Source organism: Macaca nemestrina, chromosome 1, assembly GCF_043159975.1.
Source record: "Macaca nemestrina isolate mMacNem1 chromosome 1, mMacNem.hap1, whole genome shotgun sequence".
NCBI lineage: Eukaryota > Metazoa > Chordata > Mammalia > Primates > Cercopithecidae > Macaca > Macaca nemestrina.
The window spans coordinates 161,686,095-161,712,223 of NC_092125.1; the positions used below are offsets into that span (position 1 = coordinate 161,686,095).

The 26,129-nt window shown below is 34.9% G+C and overlaps 1 protein-coding gene across 1 annotated transcript in view; it reads left to right on the forward strand.

Moving 5' to 3' along the window:
• LOC105498385 (neuronal growth regulator 1) overlaps positions 1 to 26,129 on the forward strand; it is an 895,160-nt gene that overhangs the window by 343,737 nt on the left and 525,294 nt on the right. The window contains exon 2 of the mRNA XM_071091171.1: positions 9,156 to 9,388. Coding sequence (XP_070947272.1) covers positions 9,156 to 9,388 — 233 coding nt within the window. The remainder of the gene's footprint in view (positions 1 to 9,155; positions 9,389 to 26,129) is intronic.

Consider the following 26,129-nt stretch of genomic DNA (forward strand, 5'->3'; position numbering starts at 1 on the left):
CAACATAAGCAGACGGGTTGGGAAGGTGGGGAACAGAATTCATTTTGCTTTATAAGTGTCTGTATTTGCTGATACCGTAAAGTAGCATATAGTTTATTATTTTTACAAAACAGACGAATTTAGAACCTTTCTGTATATCCATGTTATGTTTCTTATTTTATCATCTTTATTTATTAATATATGCAAATATAATACTTTTAATGACTTCAACACAAAGATGGCTGATGGAAGGGAGATGAGGTGCAATTGCTGATACTGTTCTTACTAGAGAAGTCCATCTCCTTTATTCCCTTGATTTAGGGATGAGGTGTATGTACCTGGCTCCATCCCAAAGAGGATGGAATAGAAAGGCTTGCCTGGAGCCTAGAGCTCTATCTCAGTCATTTCTCTGGACCCGATTGCAATCTCTGTCTTTGATACTGCTATTTTAAACACGTCCTGCATGCATTTTGAAAGTAGTTTCCATTCCCTTTATATCTCCTGAGGTGAAAGTCCAACTTCTCCAGGAAGCAGCTGCCAAGGAGACAGTACTGCAGACAGAACTTTCCCCACAGCGGTTCAGAGCACCTGCCAGTTATCAAAAATCTTGAAGCCCTTCCAGATCCAAATATCTCACATTCAATCAAGTCCATGTGGGAGAAAGCAAGCTGATTTTGTTGAAACTCAAAAATTAAAAAGTAGAGATGACAAAGAAATTTTCAGCTTGATTCATGTTTAAAGCCATTGGAACAAAGCTAGCCTTAAACCACTCAAATTTGTGACACCTCTTTCTTTTGTTTGTTTTTTTGAGGACTTTTACATTCTTTGCTTCCTTTATCAATTTTGCATGCATGCATTCAGTAATCTTAGGGCAGAGATAATAAGACCTATCTACTTCTCAGACTGTTTTTGTGAGTGTTAAATGAGATCATACATTTAAATATGTTTCTATGCCTGTTAATCCATAGTAATCATTCTGCAAATGAAATTTATTATTATTGGGATAAGATGATAATAATTAGTAACAGGCCAAAAATGAAGAATTTTGCTATTCAGACTTTGCTAGTTTCTTTAATCATAATGTACAAGATCTCTCTTACTCTAGTCATGCTTATTTTACTTCATAAATGCTAATTTATATGTTAAATTATTTACAAATAACGTATTGAAGCACCCTTTATATGTAAAAATCATTTGGCATTGCTCCTCCTAACACAGACGTATATTCTTACTTGGAAGCTTGACTTAAATTAGTTAATGGAAATAATAAGATAAAGCAATTTGTGGTATTGCAGAAAAACATAGTTTAATTATGAGTTAAAATGAGTGATTTTAATGTTTGAAAATGCGACTTAATCATAACCAAATTTGAATGATTTCCCAGGCATTGAAAATGTTATATATACATATATATATATAAATGGCTCTAAATTTGTATTTTATACACACACGTGTATATATGTGTATGATACATGTGTATGTATGTGTGTATGTTTGTGTATATATATAAAAAACAAACTTAACTACATATATGTATATTTATAAACAAACTATACATATAAATGTGTGTGTGTGTGTGTGTGTGTATATATATATATATATTTAAAACAAACTTAGAGCCAGGCATAGTGACTCATATTTGGGAGGCTGAGGCAGGAGGATTGCTTGAGTCCAGGAGTTTGAGGCTTCAGTGAGCTATGATCATTCCACTGTACTCAAGCCTGGGTGACAGAGCAAGAATCTGTCTCTTAAAAAATACAGATTTAAAGAATTTTAAGTTGTTCATTAAAGTAAAACTAAACTGTATGAATTAATACTATCACTTGATTACATTAAACTTCACAGATTTCAGGGAGACATTAAGTATAGTTCTGCATGAAAAAAGCAAGAAAAATTCACAAAGCTTAATTTTCAGTTTTTTTTTCCCATCTAATTTACAATGTAAAAATGTTTAAGATGTTTGAGGATTTGGTCTTATAATCGATAGTGGCTGATAGCTTTCAATCTTTTATCCAAAATATTTTAAAAATAAGCTTATTATCCCAAATTGCTAGAGTGAAATACATAGAAAATAGAATTCTTTTTCCAACAAAATAAGAAATCAATGCTACTTGTGTTTTTTTTTTTCTTTTTTGCTATTACACAAGAGGTAAAATATACCCAACATGGCATAACTCCCATTTTGAAAATAAATGTACATGTTTTATTGATATTACTTTGGTTCTAAGGCCTGAAGATTTACTGCAATTATTTCATAATAATGTTTTTCTCATATAATACAAATGTCAATAAGCAAGTCATCTGCTAGTTACTTAACTAACAGATGTATCCCAGTGTCTTCATTGTAAAATGGGTATAATGATGCTAATAATAATAGTACTGGATAGTACCTACCTCAAAGGCTTGTTTTGAGGATTGAATTAAAAATATACCTAACATGCTTAAAATGTATCTGGTGCATAGTAATGTTAACATATTACTATTGTATACTGAGCAGTGTTGAACTGTTAACCTGCTGAAGTGCAGTTCTCACTTAGATATCAACAGCAACATATTTTAAAATATAATTCTTATCATCTCTAAAGATGAGGACTTCATTAAATAATTGAAGCTCACTGGACAAATTGTTACCATGGATTTCCCACCACCCTTCACTGTCTCCCACCTCTACCACACCTGCAAAAATAGAAAGATAATGACAACCATTTCTGTGTCTGAGTAGTTGTAAAAGAGAATTTTAAATATTGTCAATCATAAAGTGATATTATTATCTAGGAAATATTTATATAACCATATAATTTATGTATACATACATACATATTATCTGGGAATCAACTCTCATGAAAGATATCAAGAGGAGAGTGCCTTAAAAACAAAGATAGGGGAGAAAGATGGTGGAATTTCTTTTCTGTTCCATATAATCTCTGCTTTACTTGCCTTACCTCATTTGGTCTTGAAATCAGGATATCAGAACTCTCTTTGTGTGCAGAATCATCATGGAGATTTTATGGGATTCTGAAGTCTGTTAATATGCTTTGAAAAGTTCTCCTTCTGTCAAATTTAGGACTTCATGGTGCAATGAAGAGACAGCAGTAAAGGTAGCTGGTAAGTCTCTTCATAGGAATATTATTTTCACTCAGTTTAGCTTTGAGTCCAAGAGAAAAATGTACTTTTTTTTTTTTTTATTAACTGGTGCCTTTAATAGGAGCTTTCATTAATCAACATGTCTTGAGAAAAGCTGTTCTTTATCCATACAGCTGAATAAATTCTGCTGTGCGAAATACTGGTAATGGTGAGAATGCTTATGTTTTTGGACTGTGCAACAAAGAAATTGAGATGTAAGTGGACAAAATCATTCCTTAGCAGCCAGAGGCTTTTTAACTTAACAGCTTTAAAAAATAACAAATACGCTAAATATGCTATTTTTCACTACACTCTCTGATGTCCACCTTTCAGATTTAATCACCACAGGAATGAGTATCACAGGTATATTCTGTTAGAATTATTCTAACAATTTGATCAAATAGCATCTCACCAAATGGGACTTCATACCCCCAAAACAGAGACCTGCCCAATATGTAGTAACGTCCTTTAAGGGGCTTCTTAAAAGAATTTAGGCAGCAGTGCCATCCTTATTCAAAAAGAATTAAATATTGTGAGCCGGGGTTTATATAATTAACAACCATGAAGCAAAAAGAAATGTTCAAGGTTTTTTGCATATATTTTCCAATAGCCAGATGTTTGGAACTATGTGTACAAAATATCCAGATGATTTACTGAAAATTTAAGTATTTATCATGATATTTGGTATAGTGTCAACAGAGCATATGCTGAAGACTATATTTTTGGAACTGTTTTATTCATCTCCTTGCAAAAAAGGTAGTCTAGCAGATTTTTTAAGTGAAAGATAAAAACCACTATCAAGGAAAGCTATGCCATACTCGATTAGAGGATATATTTATTTTTGTACATTTTTATTCAGATTATTTCATTGTCTGTATTTCAAAGGGATCCTAAGATCACTTGCTGCTAAAATGTTCCATTTTGAAGTCCAAAGAAAAAAGATCTGAATTTGTGACCAGAGAAGTGTTACTTCATGCTGTCCCATTACTGATCTGACCACCCTCACTTCACTGAACTCTCCCTTACGCCTTAATTCCTCCATTCTAAACAGGGAGACCCCCTGACTTGCTGCTGCCTGACTCTAAAAATACTAGCATAGTCTGTCACTGTGGTTATGAATGCAAGCCACCTTGCTTTGTCCAATCACAACCTGCCAGTACCTTTACTACTTCATCTAAAAAAATGAAGATAATAGTAGTATCTGGCTCACAGTGTTATTCTAGGTTTAAATGGTATAATAAATGTAAAATGCCTAGCAAAACTCCTAGCACATACTAAGCAGAATGTCTAATGGTTTAAAAGGGCTTCTGAAGTGTAGAGTCAAATGCTGTAGTTCTTTCTTATTTCAAGTATCTGTGTGTATGGATGATTTGCTTGATCTGCCACCTGCACCCTGCCCACCTCTGCCCCTGACTTGCCTTTTTTCTGATCACTGAATTCTTAGCTCAGTTCTTCACTTACTGATTTAGATTGCTTAGCACATCCTCTGTATCATTCACCAGTTATCGTCTGTACTATATATATTTGCATTTAATTACATGTTATAGTTTACATGGGTGTGATTTTGCTTTTCCGACTATGCCGCATTTTGGGAATTTTGATACACTTTATCATATTATTCTTTTCTCCAAAATTTTCCTAATTTTTACCTTCATTTATCCACTCAACACACACTAATATTTATCGTTCATTATGTTTAGACCCTTGGAATATATAGAAGCAACCAAATAGACAAAATTCCTGGATCTTGCTTCTAGTGGAAAGAGAGAGACAACAATCAATCAAGTAAATGGATAATATGTCTACAGGGAGTGTTGGAACAGTCGTGGTGTTTTTGCTATTTAATACATTAGGACATTTAATTAAGACCTAAGGAAGATAGGGAACAAGTTATGTAGAACTTTAGAGGAAAAATTTTTCAAGGAAGAAATAGCAAATATAAACTAACTGAGGAAAGAGAATGCCTGGCTTGTTGGAAGCACAGCTAAAGGATCACAACCTAGAGCAAAGTGGAAAAGGGGGGTGTGAGGTAAAGTCAGAAAACATCAGGGGACCAGATTCTATAGGACTGTGTTGACTACTATCAGAATTATAAATTTTCTTATGAATTAAATAGAAGGCTTGGAGTTGTTGATGATCTGATTTAAACTCTAAAATGTTCATTCTGCTTATTGTGGGAAGAACGGATCTGGCTACAAGGGTCAAGGGCAGAAGCCAGAGACTCTCAGAGAATCTCAATAATCCAATTATAATGGCAATTTAATTACTACATTTTTCACTTCCTGTTCTGCATGACGGCTGTTCATACACATGCTTTATCATCCTTGCTAAAATTTAAATTCCGTATGGGCCAGGATTCCAACAAATTTATATTTGTAGACCCTAGACTTTTTAAACCAAGTAAAAAAATGTTGGTACCCAAAGAGTACAAACATAAATTGGTATCATGCTTCTCTACTTGGCCCTCACCCTCCACCCCATTGTACCCTACATAGCTTCCCTCCTTACAAAATTTCTTAATACAACATACACATGTCAAGCAATATCTCTTTGTATTGTAAAGAAAAAAAATAGGATGTAAAGTGGAGAACAAAAAGGAGGTACAGAGGAAGAAGATAAGTTCTTGTTCTCAAGGAATCTTTATAATGACCAAAAAAAACAACACCCACACATGCATACAGCCATGTGTGTGTGTATGTTTGGCCTATTCACATGCTCTTTATAGTCATCTCATACTGGATCTTTAAACTACATGTATTCTCTATATGATTTCATAACATAACCATGCCTACATAGACTTGCCATTCAAAATTTGTAAAATTCCATGTATGGTAATTTGGGTTATTTATGTTCTAACATAATAGTGTAGTTTGAGAATAATTCTACAAAATTCCACAAAATTTCCAAAAGGAAAATATATATATTTTTTTCTGATTGTCATTCAAGAGTATTACTAACATGCATCTTGAAAAACTTTGAGTTGGGAACAATGACTATTACAAAATATAGTTATTGAAGCCAAGGAGACAAAAATGATGGTTTTTTTTTTTCCATCTTTTTCATCATGAAGAAGTTGAATTCTATTCTTCTGTGGCAGCCAATGTCATGCCAGAATTGAGGAACAGTGCTTATGCTAAGATTACTGGTTAATCTCTGCAGTCTTCCCTAAAACCCCCAAAATAAAGGTAAAGCTGCTACTGCCTCTAGGGAAATGGAAATGCCCAACAGAGCATTCTAAATCAGACTTTCATGGTAAAACATCCACTAATAATTAATTTTCTGCTTCCTTTAGACTAGGACAGGTTAAGCAGTTGGTCACATTCAGTAAATAAGAAATTACTTGCAGTAATTTCTGCAACATTCTAATCATTTTCCCATTTCGGAAACCTATTTTAAAAGTCTTTGATCTGCATTACAGTGGAAAGGACATTGAATGTGGAAAGAGAAGACTTGATTATGAATTCAACATTGGCACCCACTAATTTTGTGGCTTAGGCCAGTCATTTAACCTAAATATCTCCATTTATTTTGGTGATCGAGAGCATTGCAGTCTATACCCTGAAAGAGTTGTTATGAACACGCAATAGAAAAACATGCGAAGGACATAGATGCAGAGGTTACGCAGAAACACTTGATGAATGCAGATACTAAATGACACACTAGAATTATCACAGTCCTAGCAGTGGTATTTCAGAGTTCTGTCCTGTACCAGCACAAATGTGATCTTGTGAAATGGGAAATATGTCCCCTGTATCTTCTTTCTGCATATTATTAAGAATAACAATAAGCTGGAATTATTTAATTACGTCATTAAAGGGGGTTTTATTTTCTTTAATAAATACATAAGGACAAGCTTTTCAATTAACAGTGACCTTTACGACTTCCGTTTTGGATTCTGTAGATGGTAAAGCTGACTGCAAATTAGATTCTGCAATGTACCTTGTTCCTTACTTTTTCACCCACTGATTAGTTTCATACAGTTGACAGCAGCCCACCCTGTTGCTTTCAGCTTGCAATTTTGTAGCAATCTCAAAACACTGTGTTCAATCCCCCAAGGTGCTCTGTGGAAATGCTGTCAAACTGTTTCTATGTATGTGTGTTTTCGTTCTGTAGCTGTGCTTTGTACTCATTTAAGAAAACCAGTCTTTAATTTGTAACAGAACATTTTCAAGATGAAACAGAATTTCAGGCCTCAGCAAAATCACTGGTATATGACCACAGCCTTCTTCTGTTCTAAAGCTTGATGTGCCTAACTACTATTAAACATAATGCTGTATTTTTGAAACCTGTTACAGAATATGACTAAATATATGGCTGCAAATTTGGCCTTAAAATCTAGTAATTGTTATTACGCTTGTCATCATCATGTGGATCTGGTTTTATTTTTCCAATTCCATCTCTCATGCCTTTTACCATATATCTCATGGTTATTTGTCATTCCTTGAAATGCCTAGAGGTGCTGCCTACATATAGCATAGCATCTCTGTCTAGAATGCCATATCTTACAGTACTGACCTCTTTATCTCAGACATTGCCTATTTCAGAAGGCCTTTCTCTATGCCTTCAATGCCCTGATTCAAGTAACTCTCTTTGATCTCTCATGCATCCTGTGTGTGATTTCATAAAAATATTTTCCTTTCTGTATAGTAATAATTGGTTTGCTCTTGTGTCTTCCTCGCTAGACTAAAACTTTTAGACAGCAAGAGACAATACCTATTTAAATCCATAGATACCTTATAAATGTTTGCTGGCTAAATGAATGCTTTATTAAAAAAAAAATATTGATCGGCTGGGCATGGTGGTTCATGCCTGTAATCCCAGCACTTTGGGAGGCCAAGGTGGGCGGATCACAAGGTCAGGAGATTGAGACCATCCTGGCTAACACGGTGAAACCCCGTCTCTACTAAAAATACAAAAAAAAAAATTAGCTGGGCATGGTGGCGGGCGCCTGTAGTCCCAGCTACTCGGGATGCTGAGGCAGGAGAATGGCGTGAACCCGGAAGGTGGAGTTTGCAGTGAGCCGAGATTGCACCACTACACTCCAGCCTGGGCAATAGAGCAAGACTCCCTCTCAAAAAAAAAAAAAAAAAAAGGCTTTGATCAATAAATTGCAAAAATGAGCAACATTATTAATAAAAGTGTTACACTAGCTTTGTTATATCTAATGACTACAGCATTCAGTAAACACAGTTTATAGTTTTATCAGTGAAACATAGTTTATAGTTTCAGTGTACAAGCTTCCCACTGTGCAAATGCAAGCTATTTTAAAGGTAAATCCTTATAGGCCGGGCATGGTGGCTCAAGCCTATAAAATCAGCACTTTGGGAGGCTGAGGCAGGTGGATCGCCTGAGGTCAGGAGTTCAAGACCAGTCTGGCCAACATAGTGAAACCCCGTCTCCACTATAAATACAAAAATTAGCCAGTCACGGTGTCAGGCGCTTGTAATCCCAGCTACTAGGGAGGCTGAGGCTGGAGAATTGCTTGAACTCAGCAGATGGAAGTTGCAGTGAGCCAAGATTGTGCCACTCCACCCTGGGCGACAGAGTAATATCCTGCCTCAAATAAAGAAATAAAAAAATAAATAAATAAATAAATCCACCCTTATATGGTTCTATGATTTCTGCATCTGGTACATTATATTCAGTGTCAGATTGGGTCAGGTCAGTCTAAATCATAGACCTTTACTGTTTCTCATAATTTCAAACGAAGAAATAGGCTTTAACATAGAAAATTGTTTAAACTAATTTAACTTTATTTAAATTTGTCATCCAGACAGAATGAAAAAGACTTTTGACTAACTTTCAGTTGAAACACACACACACAAACACACACACACACACTACACACTTAAAAAATTGTATGCAACTATTGTTTTACATTTGTATTGGGAATGGAAGATACATCAGTATGTTCGTGTTTCCTGAGTTAATGTCTGATGTTTTCAATTGATGCTGTGCTATTATTCAGCAAAAGAAAATAACACTCAGAACAAAATAATGTTGTCTCTCATTTTTATTTTGATTAATAGTGTTCTATCTCTTGTAATTTTTAGGTGCTTTTTGGAAGATGGAGCTTCAAAGGGTGCCTGGCTGAATCGGTCAAGTATTATTTTTGCGGGAGGTGATAAGTGGTCAGTGGATCCTCGAGTTTCAATTTCAACATTGAATAAAAGGGACTACAGCCTCCAGATACAGAATGTAGATGTGACAGATGATGGCCCATACACATGTTCTGTTCAGACTCAACATACACCCAGAACAATGCAGGTGCATCTAACTGTGCAAGGTATGTATTTTCAGAACTGCTATATTGTGAAAGACTATGCTTAGAAATGCTTAATATTTAGGTATCAAAATGACTAGGAAACAATTAACAATGCTGAAATATTCATTGTCATTGAAATATTTGTTGAAGTATATTGTCATTGCTTTTAGGAGTTTACATTCCTAGATATCAGAAAGTCGTTAAGAGTCATACAGACAAAATGAAAAAGTCGTCTGACTGACTTTGAATTGAAAGACACACACACAAACACACACTTTAAAAATGTATGCAAGTATTGTAGTCATTAAGAAGTGTAATGACCATTACGGGCATACAAATCCCTACTTACAAAGATAAAGAAATATCCATTAACACCACATTATGACGTTTGTAAATGATTCACCTCATATCTTCCTTTGATTCATCCCTTCAATCAATCTTTGAGAGCCCATGATTGATACATTAAATATTTGAAACCTACAATAGATACATGGAAATATTAGAACTTTTTGAAATATGCATAATAACTCTTTAAATGCAGTCCGCCAACCATTCAAATACTCTGTCTCAATCCAACGTCTGTTTACTTTGATTCAAGTCACAATGAAAAGTATCAGCCTTCTAAGATTTCTTTATTTAAATATGAAGTAATTGAGAATACATGTACACAATGGTTTATATTTGATTTACTTTCAGTAGATCATAAAGCATGCTAGCTAACTTTCAATCTCCAGATACAAACAGAAGCATCAAATTATTTTATTTCTCTTGCATACTAAAATGTAAGAGCATATGTACCCTAAAATACAAATGGTTTTCAAGAAAAATGCAATTATTATGCTAGGAGAATGGAAAACGTTTATTTTTTGCCCTTTTACATTATTTCCTTCTGCTTTATAAATTAATCATGTGTTCATTGTTTAGAAATATTATGCTCTGTGGAACTGAAATTGATGTTGCCATATTTCTAAGTAAAATTAATAACGAATCATGTGATAATGTGGTACCAGAGCATGCATGTTTTATTCCTAGTAGGAAAGTTGAGTGAGCAAGTCAGTTGTACTCTCTTTGAGTTTACCCTTCAATAAGTCAAGGTTGAAAATTAATTTAGGTGCATAGCTTAAGTCTGAAAAAGATTACTAATCTATAGCCTTATTAACTGAGCTTTATTTCCTTACGTACAGGTAAACTTGAATTCAAACACAGCTTCAATTGTTAGTACAGCAAATATTTTAACTTTGTGATAAGGTTAAACTTATTAAACAATTAACTTTAAGGAGGAAAGTAAAAATTGAAAAATAAGTCAATGAATTTCCTCAGTGATTTTTCTTTTTTTTTTTTTTTGCAGATTATTGCAGACTGTGATGATGTTCATTATTTAAAAGTGGTATATCCCAACATAATAACATTTTCACAAAAGTCTATCTTTAATCAGAGATTATTCAGGGACTCCAGAGGGTGGGAGTTAATCCAGCTTCAGAAACTGACATGAGATTGTAAGACAAAACACATTTCTTATGTTATTCAAGCCTAATCCTGTTCTCTTGTTCAGCTCTCTGCCCTTTGACTTGAGTTTCTAGCTCAAAGACTATAAAAGATTTTCATTATGTGAAAAAAGAAAGTGCACTTGAACAATAATATGTTCAAGTTAGTTAAGACACAGACATTTTGCTTGTACATTTTAAACTTGTAAATTTAAATGATATATTTCTGAAGAATAAATATATCCCATTTTCCTTTTTCCATTCTCTCTTGTTCCATATTAGGCCTATATTTTAAATAACCAGACTATCGGTATTTAAGACCAGCCTAGGTACATGTTTAATTCTCATAGGATTTTTAAACTAACTTTATATTACTTATGTTGTTTGATATTGTTCACATTTTTAAAATTGCTACACGTCTTACTGTAGTACTCTTTTTTGCTGGTCATTAGATGATGGTGAACTTTTGAGCAGTTAGGAATGTACTTATTGAATGTTCCTTCAGTATAATAATTTATTCCTCCAGAAAAAGAAAAATCCATGTTACTGTTTTGAAAGTATAGGATTGGATAAAATTAAAAGCTAATAATTTTACAGTATTTATGAACGTAATTACTTGTTAGAAGTTGATTGACACGTAGGCATTTTTCATATTACATTAATAAAGTTCAGGGAATACATTAATAGGCTTGTCAGTCAATTCAAGTACTACATAAATGTCATAAAAAGTCAACCCCACTACATTTCTTCTCAATGAACAAAAATAAACTGATGTGTACACCTCTTCAGTCCCTAAATTTGTTAGATTGTCTGATGCCCAGGGGTATCAGCATAGTTTTGAAGCTTATGCTCTTTGCCTAACAATCTGTCAGTCGTTTATGCACCAAGATAAAGAAGCGTAGCAACTGAGGGAAAACTGTATTAATCACTGATGTCAAACATACATTGGCTGGTAAAAACAAAGCTCACCTTCAATTGTTGCATGTACTCCAGGGAACTATTCTTTTCTAATCATTTTGAAAAGGAATAAAAAGTGGATATATTGTCAACACAGACACTATGTTTGAGAAATTTATTAGTGCTTGACTTCTTAGAGCTATTAATATAAATATATGGAGCAATGGAGGAGGAAACACACTAAAGTAGGAATAGGAAAACCTGGATTCTAATCTGGAAATAGGCAATTATTAAGTCTCTGAACTCTGGCTTTCTCATTTCAAAAGGGACATAAGACAAGAAGATCTTTAAGGTCCATACCAGTCAAAAAAAGACAAATGATAAAAACATACAAAAACAAAACAAATAAAAAACAGTAATAAAAATCCCACTTCAATTATTTGCTTTGATTTAATAGGAAAAAATGTATTTAAGTCAAAAAAGAAAAATATTTTATAACTTTTATCGAACACCATGCAAACTAATGTTTACATATAGCCCTGTTACTACTTACTCCACAAGTACGTTTCATTTCTCTTTACATTTTTTCTTTATCCAATGGAGCTGAGTAATCTATGTATTTATGAAATTTGAAGAATGTGATAATTTGGAGCCTGGCTTTAAAATGGTGGAAACTGGCTAATAGACTTAATAATAAAATAAAATTTTTCATTACCTATATATAACATGGTTTTGATAAATCAAATGACCTATTATTCACTGTTTCGAACTATGTGATATATTTACAAAGAACTCATTTCTTTGTTTATAAGTGTATAAGTGTGTGAGGCTAGAGGACTTGTTATGAAGCCAGGGCTCCCTAGTACAATACTGTAATGATAAGAAACATGAAATATAAACACCTCCCACCTGAATATATGTCAGGAATTGTGCTATGGTTAGAATCTGTCCCCCAAAGTTTATGTGTTGGAAAATTAATCTTGAAAGGAACAGTGTCTGAGGTGCAGTCAAATAAAAGCTGATTATTCATTCATGAGAGCTCTCATTAATGGTTCAATATTGCTGTCATGGGATTGGATTAGTTGTTGTGAGAGTGGGTTTCTTATAAAAGTGAGTTAGGCCCCCTCTTGCTTTCTTGTTCTTGGCCATCTGTTTTCTGCCATGGGATGATGCAGCACAAAGACCCTTGGAAGACGCTGGCACTATGCTCTTGGACTTCTCAGCCCCCAGAAATATGAGCCAAATAAATTTCTGTTCATTATAAATTACCCAATCGGGGATATTCTGTTATAACAGCATAAAATGGACTAAGACATGGTTCCTACTTTTAGTTCTCCATGACATTTAAAGTCTAGGTTGTATAGAACACAGATTAGACACTCATAGATATTGTGTATTAAATAAGCACATATGAAGTGTTTATTGCTCAACTCATTCCCTTTCAAGGAAATATACTCTATGTTTTCTCTGGTCAGAGTAGAAGGAGATTTGACTAGCACATAACTCTATAATCAAAATAACTTCTCAAAAATATTTAACTTCTCCAGGGTATTGTAATTTCCTTAGGGTACATAACTCACCTAGAGTATTTGTAATAGGTGGGGTGCTTCACTTCCCTTATCAAGGGTGGGCTTCTTTCTCTAGATACTGGGAGTGTAGTTAGAAGACAATATTCAGGGCCCTTTTGAGGATAGTCTCAGCTGCAGAGAGCCTCCTTGCCGAAGTCAAGGCCTGCCTAGAGTAGCTAACACCCAATGACTGCTTGAGGTAAGGAGTATAAAGACCTTTTCCTTTTAGCCCAATGTATGAGAGCTTTGATGGGCCATTTTAGGTTCAGAGCTCCACATGGGCAGCTGAGGCTATTGTCCAGACTCCATTGAAGCTCTACTTCTTACTATATTCAAACCCCCTTCTTCTTCCATCCCCAGGGGCTGATCATAAGGATATTGCCTAATAAACATCCTGCACTCTAAACTCTATCTTGTTTGAATTCATTTCACAAAGATCCTAAACTATGACAATATCAGATCCTTATCTCTTGCTTAGTCATTATTTTGAGAAAGCCTTTATAAAGTGAAAAGACATTCAAACATCATTTATTATTAATATTCTATTTTATGTTAAAAGGGATTTGAAGTGGCTTATGGAGAAGTATTCAGAACACCAAGATAGATAGGAGGAACAAAATAAACAAGAGAAGAGTAGGATGCAGTCAGAGGTGAGGTTAGATCACAAAATTTGTAATATGATTTCCATATACTTTCAGAGCATAGCAAAAATTCAGTAAGATTTCTGAAAGCCAATATATACAGAGAAACAGAATCAGTTATTCATTTCATAGTTCATAGGTTAAAACTTATTTTTCTCAGTACTCTGATCCTGTTTTTCAGAATAAATTAGCATTTCTGCTGTGAGCTATCTCAGAGCAACACAGTGAGGTATAAGGAACATCTCTGTGGTACCCGTAGCATTCATTCATAAGGCTTTTACTTATAACAGCTTTCATTATATAAGTTTATAAACTTATATAAGTATATAAGTTATAAGTAAACTTATAAGTTTACTTATAAGTATAAGTTTACTTATAAGTTTACTTATAACCTGAAGTGCAGGGAAGTAAAAAAATAAACTTAAAAATAAATTCAATAAGATGCCATTCCAATAACAGGGAGATAGCTTTTTGATTACCACCTTAATCTACAAATAAATTTTAGAACCTATCCTTCTTAGGCAAAACTCCACAAATGTTATTTTTCCCAATTAGTCATTGAATAGTAATTCGAGTGCAGATACTTCAGAGTTATACTTACCAATGATTATCTGGAGAGCAATTACTCTATGTAGCCACAAATATAAAGCCATAGTCTCCAAAGATTAGTACATCTTTGTCTAATGTTAACATCCTTTTAATGAATAGCAAGGCCTTGACAAGACACACTGAAAGAGAAGGACATCACACTCTGTTCAAGTTTGAGCTGATGGAAATAAACAGCATCACAAGACATGGGCCTGCTTTTTACCAAAAGATCAAAAGGAGAAAAAAAAAAAAAAAAAAAACAAGACCAAAAAAAAAAAAAAAAAAAACCAGTGGCATGAAAGAATACATACATTGGACAATTTAAGCCATTGTCCTGCAACAGTGAAAATTTCAAAATTTTCAACAAGTCAAAAAATGAAACCAAAGAAAAATTATCTCCACTAACAAAAATTTTACAGAGCTACAGATGTTGAAACAGTCATTGTCTGGATGCAATAATGGCTCACGACAAGACTCTTGCATTGGATCCCAGTCTGTTTTATTCAGGATCTATTTTTACCTGTGGAGGAGATCAAAATTATACATGGGAACCCAATCTTCGACATGCTCTAAAACACAAACAAATGGACAAAGAGTCAAACTACATGCTGTTAATATTTTTAGCATGGAAACAAATAATAACCCATTGAAATAAAAATGGCTTAATTACCTGTTACATAATGTTACCCTACCCAAAATATCTTTATCTTTAAGGAATGCACCTTCATACTTACAAAACATAATCTTAGGTAGATGAAAAAAAAGATAACTTGTTAGTGGAGCTACTACTAGTTAAAACTAGGAGTAAGTCTCCCAAAATTGTCCATGTTTTTTGTATGTGATCTATAGCTTCTTTATATCATTAACTAACAGAGCTACATTTCTAAGAACATATATGATAAATGCATGTTATTTATCTGCTGGTAAGAAAATGCTTATTATTTGCTCTCTAAAATTTGGCTAAAAGTGATCTCAAATATTTAAAATAAAAGTTACATTTATAAGGGTGTACATACTCATTCTCATTCCCTTTGCAGGGGATTCCGACCTGTTCTACCATAAATCATTCTTTACTTACCCAATTTACATTATAATGCAGGTCCAAAGGAAGTCAAATTACACTGAGCTCAGGCAGACTAATCGATACCTGACTACTGATCACAGGGTGAAAGACCAAGTAAGTTCAGTTACTGATGAAAATAAGATTGTATTGGTCCCTACAGATTTTCCCCACAATGAAGTAGTAATGATGGAACCAGGCCTAAGAACATTCTATTGTTTTTTCTATTTCTATTTATCTGAAATGTCCAGTTTTGCAACTTATGAAGACAGGATCTTATTAGCATTTTGGAAGATATGCCTCATTAGTTAATAGGACGATGATTTTATATATATATATATATATATATATATATATATATATATATATATGTTCTGTTTTGTTTTTTCTGATACAGCATCTCACTCTGTGTCCAGGCTGGAGCATAGTGGCTCAGTCTTGGCCTACTGCAGCCTCAACCTCCCTGGCCTCAGGTGATCCTCCCACCTCAGCTTCTCATGTAGCTGGGACTATAGGTGCACCCCACTCTGCCTGGAATTTTTTTTTTTTTTTTTTGTAGAGATTGGATCTTGCCATGTTGCCCGTGCGGATCTCAAATGCCTGGGCTCAGGTGATCTACCCACCTTGGCCAACTTCCCAAAGTGCTGGGATTACCGACATGAGCCCCTACGCTTGACCAGGACTATCATTATATTCCCTGGGTACTTTATCTGGTGGGAAATACTTAATCTGTTGAAATATATGAAGCAGTATTATTGAGGTCTAGAGAGACAATGGTCTGATATCTAAACAATTTAGAATAGTTATGCCTAATTTGAGAAACTGGGGAAAAATAAGTTTTTCAGGTGTCATTTGTGATCATAGACTTCAGCAAGATTATTTCCACAAATATACCTTCACAGACAAATTCAGAATGAAGGTTATTTTCCCAAATGTACCTTCACAGACAAATTCAGATCTAAGATTATTTCCCCAAATATACCTTCACAGAAAAACTCAGGTTCACCATCTGTGCTTATGTGGGGTAAGCTTTTTTAGGCAAGGAAATATTGCATAACAATTAAAAAAATTAATGCATTTTGCAGGTGGACATTTTCAGCTTTCTTTTCACATAATCCCTTCTGGCTAGAATTGCTATGGTTACATGGCAGGATATATCAGACCAGATTCTAGGAATTTATTACCTCACTTTTCTGTGAATGTACTGACATTCATTAGGTTATGGATTTAGCTACTATGATTTATAAGATATAAGGTGAATTGAGCTACTTTTAGTAAAATTCTTGTTTTAATATAAGCTTGTCTTCCAGAATACACATTTTTTTCTTCTAAATATTCTAATATTCAGAATTATCGAACATTACTTTTCTACAGTTGGGAATAAAGAAGTAGCAGAAAGAGAAAGTACATTTCAGTAAATAGTATTTTGCTTCCAAAAGATTTTCTATGTAAATATATGGATCATATTTTCCTAAGCAAAATTATCACATGAAGTTTTACATATTGCCTAATGTAAGGTCTGATATTAGAACAATGCAGTAAATCAAAACTGTGCCAAAATTCATAATGCACTTCTTACTCTACACAAGGGGAATTACTTAGTAAATAATATTTTCTTATACATTTTCAATTTGTTGTTATTTGTCAAGGAAAGACAGGTAGAGAAAAGCAAAAAAAAAAAAAAAAAAAAAAAAGGTCATATTGATAGCCACTGCACATTGTCAGCTTCCATCTGAGTCATCTCTTTTTCTTTTCTATAGAAGGAACTTTGTGAGTTTATAGCAGAAGGAAGGAGCACTATTGGGATTTAAGTAAGCATCTTTGCTAACTAGGAAATTATACCAGCAAGGAAGATTCTACTTCACTGCCTTGAATCTACTCATGAGATGAGTAATATGTTGAGAGGGTGGTAGAAGAGGGGCAAAAATCAAATAATTATACAGCTTGTGGTCAGGGTTGATGAGGAGAAATGTTGCCCTACTTTAGTCTTCTTTTTTTTTTCAAGTTTTAAGCTTCAATCACAGTGGCAAGTATTCCATAAAAACGTATGTGGGTATAGGATATATAAGAAAGAAGAAGAATATTATGTATTATTCATTTGGAGACTAAGGCAGTATTTCTGTTTTTGATAGCACACAGTCCAAAATACCATTTGAAAATAATTTAAAGTAATTATCCCTTTAAGCAAGATTTGCTGCCTTTAAAAGTTCCTTTAATGATTAATGGATATTTCTTACAATTCCTGAAGCACAGAGTTTGAAAAGTATGTCAGAGCTCAGCAGACTGATCACATTTTCATATTCTTGGTAGTAATTCTTAGTTTTGCATGTGCAATCTGTATTGGAAAGTGGTTATATTTGTTGCCTGTCTTGGAGTATATTCATTTTGTTTTAAAAAACAAAGAAAATAACTGTGTAAGTAATACATGTCAAATCCCAGTGCAATGTACACTATCACTATGAAAATCTCTCTATAAATAAAAGATTACCAACCTCTAGCTGGCCTATTTATTTTAAGAAACACTGCAAATAAAACCTATGTCTGGTGAAGTAACTTATGTTCTTGGAGTCATTGTAATGGGATTTGATATATGAAATATTTTTTCTGTTTTTCTTTTTTCCCAAATCACGTACATAATTAAGATATCACTATAAAGACAATTAGGAATTTACTGTTTTCATTAGTTAAATGCCAACTGACAATACTTCTTGTAACCTTTATGTAAAGCAAAGATACAATTTCACAGGAGAAAATTTGAATCTGCTAATACTGTTTACTGTATTATCTGTAGTAGAAAAATAAGAATTAATCATATATAGCACCAACAGGAAAATGGACACAATTAAAACTGGTGGCAAAGCTTAGTTTGCAGAATTAGAGGGAGGTTATGTTCCAATATCTCTCTTCCCCATACTTCACCACCCATCCCTTCAGCATATTCTGGTTAGTAATCTAGCAAGAGTAATAGAAAGACTTGGGAAAGGAGGACCAGCACCAAGTTGTCAGTTTTCTAACCCACATTGGTAGGTTTGCATTTAGACAAGTGGTCCTTAAACAGTTTGTGGTCATGAAACCATTTGAAAATCTGATGAAGTTTGTAAACCCCTTCTCTGGAAAAATACACATACCTTTAGCATACTTCTTTACATGAACACAGGCTTATGAACTCCCTAAATCTATCTGTGGACTCCAAGTAAGGTCTCAAGTCAACTTCTTGAGCGTGATGACTAGGTCTTATTTTATTTTATTTTATTTTTTGACTCTCAACAGGATGGTGTGTGACAAATGTTAGAAACTCAGTAGAGTTTTTTTGTTTTTATAAATGCACGTATTTCTTTCTGCCTAGCTTCATGCTAGTCACTTTTCTTAAGCTGTGACTTAGTATGTTGATGTTATCTTTAGGACATAAGACCATGAATGCTGACATAATAAGAAAAATAAATAAATTAAAAGGATTAGTTAAACGTTCATGTCTTAGATTGCTTATTTTTATTTGAGGTCAAAACCTTCTTATCTTCTGCTAATTTCCATATTTTCACAAGTGTAAAATAGTGAATGCATGTTGTGGTAAAAAGTAACAAATAAGACACCAGCCTTCTACAAAATATATTCTACCCTAGCAATGTTTTTGTTTGTTTGTTTTGGTTTGGTTTTTTCTTTTTTTTTTCTTTTTTCTTTTTTTTTGAGACGGAGTCTCACTCTGTCGCCCAGGCTGGAGGGCAGTGGCGCAATCTCGGCTCACTGCTAGCTCCACCCCCCGGGTTCACAGCATTCTCCCGCCTCAGCCTCCCATGCAGCTGGGACCACAGGCACCTGCCACCACGCCCGGCTAATTTTTTTTTTTTTTTTGTATTTTTTAGTAGAGACGGGGTTTCACCGTGTTAGCCAGGATAGTCTCGATCTCCTGACCTCGTGATCCGCCCGTCTTGGCCTCCCAAAGTGCTGGGATTACAGGCGTTATTTTGAGAAAAAATATACTTTACATGGGACAGAGTTAGCTACAAAGACTGTAGCCAAACGTTTCTAATGCCAAATCCAAACAAGAGTTTAACATTTAAAAAGAACCAACAGTTACACAATTATAGGTGGACGGACACTTTGTAAAATGAAATATTGAAGACTTGAGGAGGGACAGATTTTGCAGCTATTTATTAGTGCAGAATAAAGTGAGATGTGTTGTTATTCACTCTGCTTAGAACTTGTTCATTTTAAGTGAGCTCATTTTAAAAGAGCAGGCAGGATGACTTCAGTTTAAATCAATAAAGACTTATGAAGTCTCACTTTAATTCAATACCAACTGTGTGCAAATAACTTTGCACATGCATTCATTCATCACCCCTTGTGGGAGGCCGAATGATACAGTCTCCAAATATGACTACATCTTCATCTCCAGAGCCAATGAATTTGCCAAGTGGCAAGGAAAACATGTAATCTGATCTTAAGACAGGGCTATCCTATAATCCCAGCACTTTGGGAGAACGAAGCAGGGACATCACTTGAGACAATCCTGGACAACATAGGGAGAGCCTATTTCTACAAAAAAAAAAAAAAAAAAATTAATAGCTGCTGTGGTCCCAGCTACTTTGGAGGCTGAGGTGGGAGGATTGCTTGGGCACAGAAAGTGGAGGCTATAGTGAGTGGTGATCATGCCTCTGCACTCCAGCCTGAGTGACAGAGTGAGACCCTGCCTCAGAAAAAAACAAAACAAAACATCAACAACAAACAAACAAAAAAAACAAGTGCCTATTAACTTAGATTATCTACTCAGGCCCAGTGAAATCACATGGGCCCTTAAAAGTGGAAGAGGAAGGCAAAAGAATGGTCAGAGGGAACTGACTGCTGATGAAGACCAGATTGATGTGCTGAAGAAGGACTCAACCTACAATGGCTGGATTTAATGATAGACGAAGGGGACCATGAGCCAAGGAATATGGATAGACTTTAGAAGCCAGCCAAGTCAAGGAAATGGATTCTCCTTTGGAAACTTCAGAAGGGAATTCAGCCCTGCCAACACCTCGAGTATAGCTGAGTGAGACATGTCTAGCCTAACAGACATGTAAGATACATTTGTGTTGTGTTAAGCCACTAGATTTGTGATACTTTGTTATGGCAGCCAATAGGAAAACTAATACACTCCACATGCACATTCACACGTATACACACTTTAAAATAAAGGTACCTTTATATCCATCTAGAATAAATTTCTTAACCTCAGTACTACTGACATTTTGGGCCATATGAGTGTGTGTGTGTGTGTGTGTGTGTGTGTGTGTGTGTGTGTGTGTGTGTGTATGTGTGTGTGTGTGAGAGAGAGAGAGAGAGAGAGTATTGCTGTACAAGTGTAGGATGCCCTGGCCTCAACATATGGACACTAGCAACATTCCCTGGTTGTAACACTTAAATGTCTGCTGGGGCAATAATCACCCCTGGTTGAGAACCACTGATGGAATGAAAGACACATGCTTTAATTTTCGAATGCATGGCAGGTTGTGACAAGCTCCATGAAAATATAGATCATATCTATCTTACTGACCTAACCTGAGTAAGTATAACAGGGGCTGGCATATAAAAGGGGCTGAAATAAATATTTAACCGATGATAGAATGAAGAAGTGAAGTCTCTTAGAGTATAAACAGCCAATGACCAGAGAAAATTCTTCTGAATTTTTTTCTCTTTGATCTATTTCCCCTGTTGACACTAGTAAAGATCAGTATTCTTTATCCTAAGTAGTTTGGCATGGCATAAGTATTAGATTGACCTCAAGTCACGTTCACTTTTAATATTTATAAAGTGTATGAACTTGGTCAAGTGTCTTCATCTGTTTAACACTCACCTCCATCCTCTGAGAAGTAAAAAGTAATCCCCAGCTCTCTTGTTTGCTGTAAAAATCTAAAAAACAATTAGATATATATTTCTTGAAGTGTCAGACTCAGAATAGGTGTTCAATCTGAGTTATAATCTTTCTTTTTCCAAAGAGCTAATAATGTGCATATAGGTCCTTTCTTCTTTCTCCCTTTGAACTAGGATGCAATTGATATTGCTCTCCCTGATTCCAAGTGATCTTTACTAAGAATTTAGACAACAAAGTTAGACTGTAAAATATTAATAAAATTAATTACTCTTTCTTCTCCCGGATAAATTCTATGTGAAAAAGATATAATAAATTTATATCAATCTTAAGGTTTTGAACTAACATAATTGAAAATAATCTTACATTTTTTGGAAAACTTCTACCTAAAATTAATGGAAAGATATTATGCACTGATTTTTGCCTGTTTGATCCCAAAGCTATTCTCTGCACCTCTCTTGCTATGCTCTATGTCACCCTCACACCAGAAGGTGCATTCCCATCCTACTATGTTTTTTGGTTTCTGGCAGTGTTCACTCAATGGGAGATACTGGCAAGTGAGTGATTGTAGACTGGAGGAAGAGAGAAATCAAGCCATCTTCCTCTCTCTTATTGCCACAGGCAGTGGTGTCTCCTGCAAAGCCTTTTATTTCCTTGGCTCCAGGTTCAGTGGGAGAGTCCATCCTCCTACTGGCACAGCTCACACTGGGAAACCCCATGTCATGGGCCTAGCTGCTATTGAACAGTCCTGACCTTTGGGCTGTGGCAATGAGACCTGTTTGCAAAAGTATTAGTGACTTCTTCTTGTTACAAATCCCTGATGTCCTATCCTTCATGTGCTCTGGCTTCTTAGACTTTCAACGCTTATGTAAAACTTTTCTGTTTTAGACCATCCTTTTTCTGAAATACAGTTGACAATTGAACAATATGAGGGTTAGGGGCACTGACCTCCTACGGAGTCAAAAATCTGCACATAACCTTTGACTCCCCCAAAATTTATTAATAGCCTACTATTGACTGAAAGCCTTACCAATAACATACATAGTCAATTAACACATATTTTATGTTAATACATATATAAATATGTATATGTATGAACCATGCAATGGTATTCTATATCTATTATACTGTATGTATAAGAATATATAGGTATTCTGTACTGTATTCCTACAATACAGTAAGCTAAAAGGAAGAAAATGTTATTAAGAAAATTATAGAGAAGAGAAAATGTATTTAGTATTCATTAAATAAAAGTGGAACATCATAAAGTTCTTTATGCTCATCTTCACATTGAGTAGGCTGAAGCAGAGGAGAAAGAAGAGGGGTTGGTTCTGCTGTGTCTGGTGGCAGAGGTGGAAGAAAATCCAAGTGTACATGGACTCTTGAAGTTTAAACCTGCATTGTTCAGGGTCAAATGTACCTAGATTGGTTTCTATTTTCCTGACTGTATCCAGACTGATACAGCTTTTTCTTAAAACTTCAAGTGGTTTTGAGTTGTAAATATTCCCAAAAGGCAAGTGTTTAAGCTCTATCCTTTATATAGTTAACCATTTTATGTAACGATAATTACTGCCTTACATTCCAGGAAAAATATGTCTCATTCCTGAATATCAAAAGCAAATTTAAAAACAAATTTTAAAATTAATTACACATATATTGGGATCTCAGATTTATTAAACTAATTATTAGAAAGTAAGATAAATTGGGGAAAAACTAAAAGTATGCATAATTATTAAATGCTGGCATTTATGTGAGCCTTGGGCTTCTCTTTATTAGCTTTTTGGGTGCAATTATCATTAACATTTCAGTTGCATCTTTAATGAATATTGGAGCTGCAAATACACAATGGCATGAGTGAAAATAGGAGTCTTTCATTACCACACAGACTGAAACTTTAAGAAAAATAACTTACAGAGAGTCTGTAGAGCTGTGATTGTATATTTACCCTGGGAGCTGTGAGCTGTCTAGAAGTATTCTGAGCTTTGATTTTTACAGCTACACCTGTGCCAGGTGGAGAACCTAATGAAGAGCAATTTGGGCCTCTTCAGTAAACCAGTTAACTGAGTTTGGACACTAACTCTAAAGCAACTTAGCCACATTCTTTGAGCATTTGCTTTGTGCTAAGCATTGTTGTAAGTGTTGGAAAAGAAAGATCTGCAAATAAAAATTAGTCTTTTTTTTCAAGGAAATTGCCTATCAGCTGGGGGTTACTGACTTGGAGGCAAACGAGTGCGCTAAAGTTAGGTAGGGGCTAGGACAGATGTATATATAGGGCACATAAGAAAGGTCTTCTTTTTCTGGAGGATCATACCCAACTTTTGGGGTGAAGTAGTGGATAGGTTTGAGGTTTAATTACAAGGCATGAAGCGATAGCCATAGTATACTGCTTGGAAGTTACTTTTAGAGTGTATAGTAAGTCGTTCAGAGCTCAATGAAGTGCTGAATAAGCAATTAGATGTATACATTCACATTGTCTTGTTTCATAAAATGGAATAAGAACTGTAGAGAAGGAGTAGGAACAGGACAAGATGAGAGGAATGGCTCAATCAGAGAGTATTGTCATAAGATAGCCTTTAGAAGTGATACTGACAAAGAGATGCTCAAAGGTACAGCTCGTCGGAGTTGGAGATGGCTTGGAGGTGGTTTGAGCATGTAGAAGCGACGGGGAGCAATGGAGGACTCTGGGGAGCAGTTGTAGGAGGCTATAATTGCTGAGCTCAACTACTGACTGGAACCATTCAATACTGAGAGGAGCAGCTGCAGAGAGCTTAAGCAGGGAACCCTGGAGAGCCACAGTTGGAGCGTCCCCAGATTAAGAAGATGCCAGGGGAAGAAGCAGTTTTGAGTGTCATTGTATGGAAAGTTCGAAGTTATCCATCCAGTTCCACCATCTCTGCAGCTGGAAATGGTTGAAACACAGTCTTATATATATGAAGAAATGGTGAAATATTGATAAGATTGACAAAATATGTTTGAGATTTTTAAATACAACTTTCCTCAAACTCAGACGTAGGCTTCCTTGGCTAATGTGGTATTACTTTTGGTTGTTTGTTTATTGAGGAACAATTTTGCCCCAAAAATAGCTGTTACATTGGCCAAAACAAGGAGACTTGATTTTAAAGTGAAGGATTCACTAACCAAAAAATCAACAAGAGTATATGCAAAATTTGGTATTTTTTGATATTTCTCCCCTGGAAAGAGTTTTTATCCTGTTCTCACAGTTCCTGATGCTAATAAAAAAAGATTAAGACTGTTTGTATTAGGAAGACAGAAAAAGTTAGCTAATAGAGAATTTGGTAACATCTATTATCAACTTATCCACAAAAGATGCTGTTGTATAACAATGCAATGAATTCAGGTTATCATCACATTGAACACTGTCTGGCATTACTATGAGGCTGTTCTCTTCAAATATTGTTCAGGATAACAAACCGTGGTATATTAGTGATCCCTTCTGCATCTTTTTGGATCAGCTTGTGTTTGATTATGGAGGAAGATGGAAGCAGCATGGTAGATACTTTATTTGAGTAAAACACAATTGTGATGTAAAAACTTGAGAAAGATAATCCAGCTGGAAATTATTGTGTTAGTCCACCTTTGAGTGAGAGCTGAGAACTAGTGTGGATCCTGTAGAAATGGGAGGAAGAATGTGGAGGTGGAGGTATTCATTCAACTTTTGAATGTGAACACTGTAATTTTAAAATAATAATGCATCTGGTTATATTTTTGTTTCATTGGAATCTCATAGTACTGCAAATTTTTATCAAAATCACTCCATCTGGAAAAATTATATGTGAATTAAGCCACATGGGAATCAGTTACCCTGGCTTAACAGATATTTCATTGCTGTGGATTTTAATCGATAAACTTGACCTTCTAACTTTGCCGGTTATACAATCTGTTCTGAGCAAACAATGAAATGATGTGAAGTGAGTCAGACTTTGAGTATATTAGTGAATTGGGGCTTGAGTGACCAAGAATGAAATGTCAGGATAACAACACAAAGAAGAAAACTCATTTTTTTAGGTTCAACTTATTCAATTTTTTTTTTTTTTTTTTTTTGGCACAGCATACCATACTCTCATTTAAAAAGAGCATTTTACCCAAAAAGCTATGTGTGTTTTTCAAGGTATCATAAATTTACCCTTCAAGCCTCTGACTTAGTAAAGACTCATGGAAGAGTTACTTTAAGTCTGCTCTGAACAAATAAAAAATTGCTCTCAAAGGTATTTATTTAGCTAATGAAGATGCCTTGCAGACCATTTGAACAATTATTTGAAAGCAGAAACCATTGCACGGCTCATCCATCTCTCATGGAGAGCTGCTGGCTTTGCACACCTTGGAGTGTTTTTTTGTTCCCCAACTCCAAAGGAGAAACTGTCCCACTTTCTGAGACTTAACATGTGGTTGGAATTACTGCAGGGCTTTTGAGCTTGCAGTTCATACGCTTGTTTTTGACAGTATGATGTGTTCCTCTTTTAACTTTGCAGTAGAACACACAGCAGTGAGGTTGTTCTTAAAGGCAACCTAACTCAATTTTTGCTTTTTGAAGAGTAGTTTGCTGTTCAATTTGGCTGCTTCCAAAATATGTATAACCTACTTTTTACATTTGCATGTAGTTAAAAAAATTGGTATGGCCTTATCAAGATGAAGCAGAAAGAATGTTTTAATCTCTG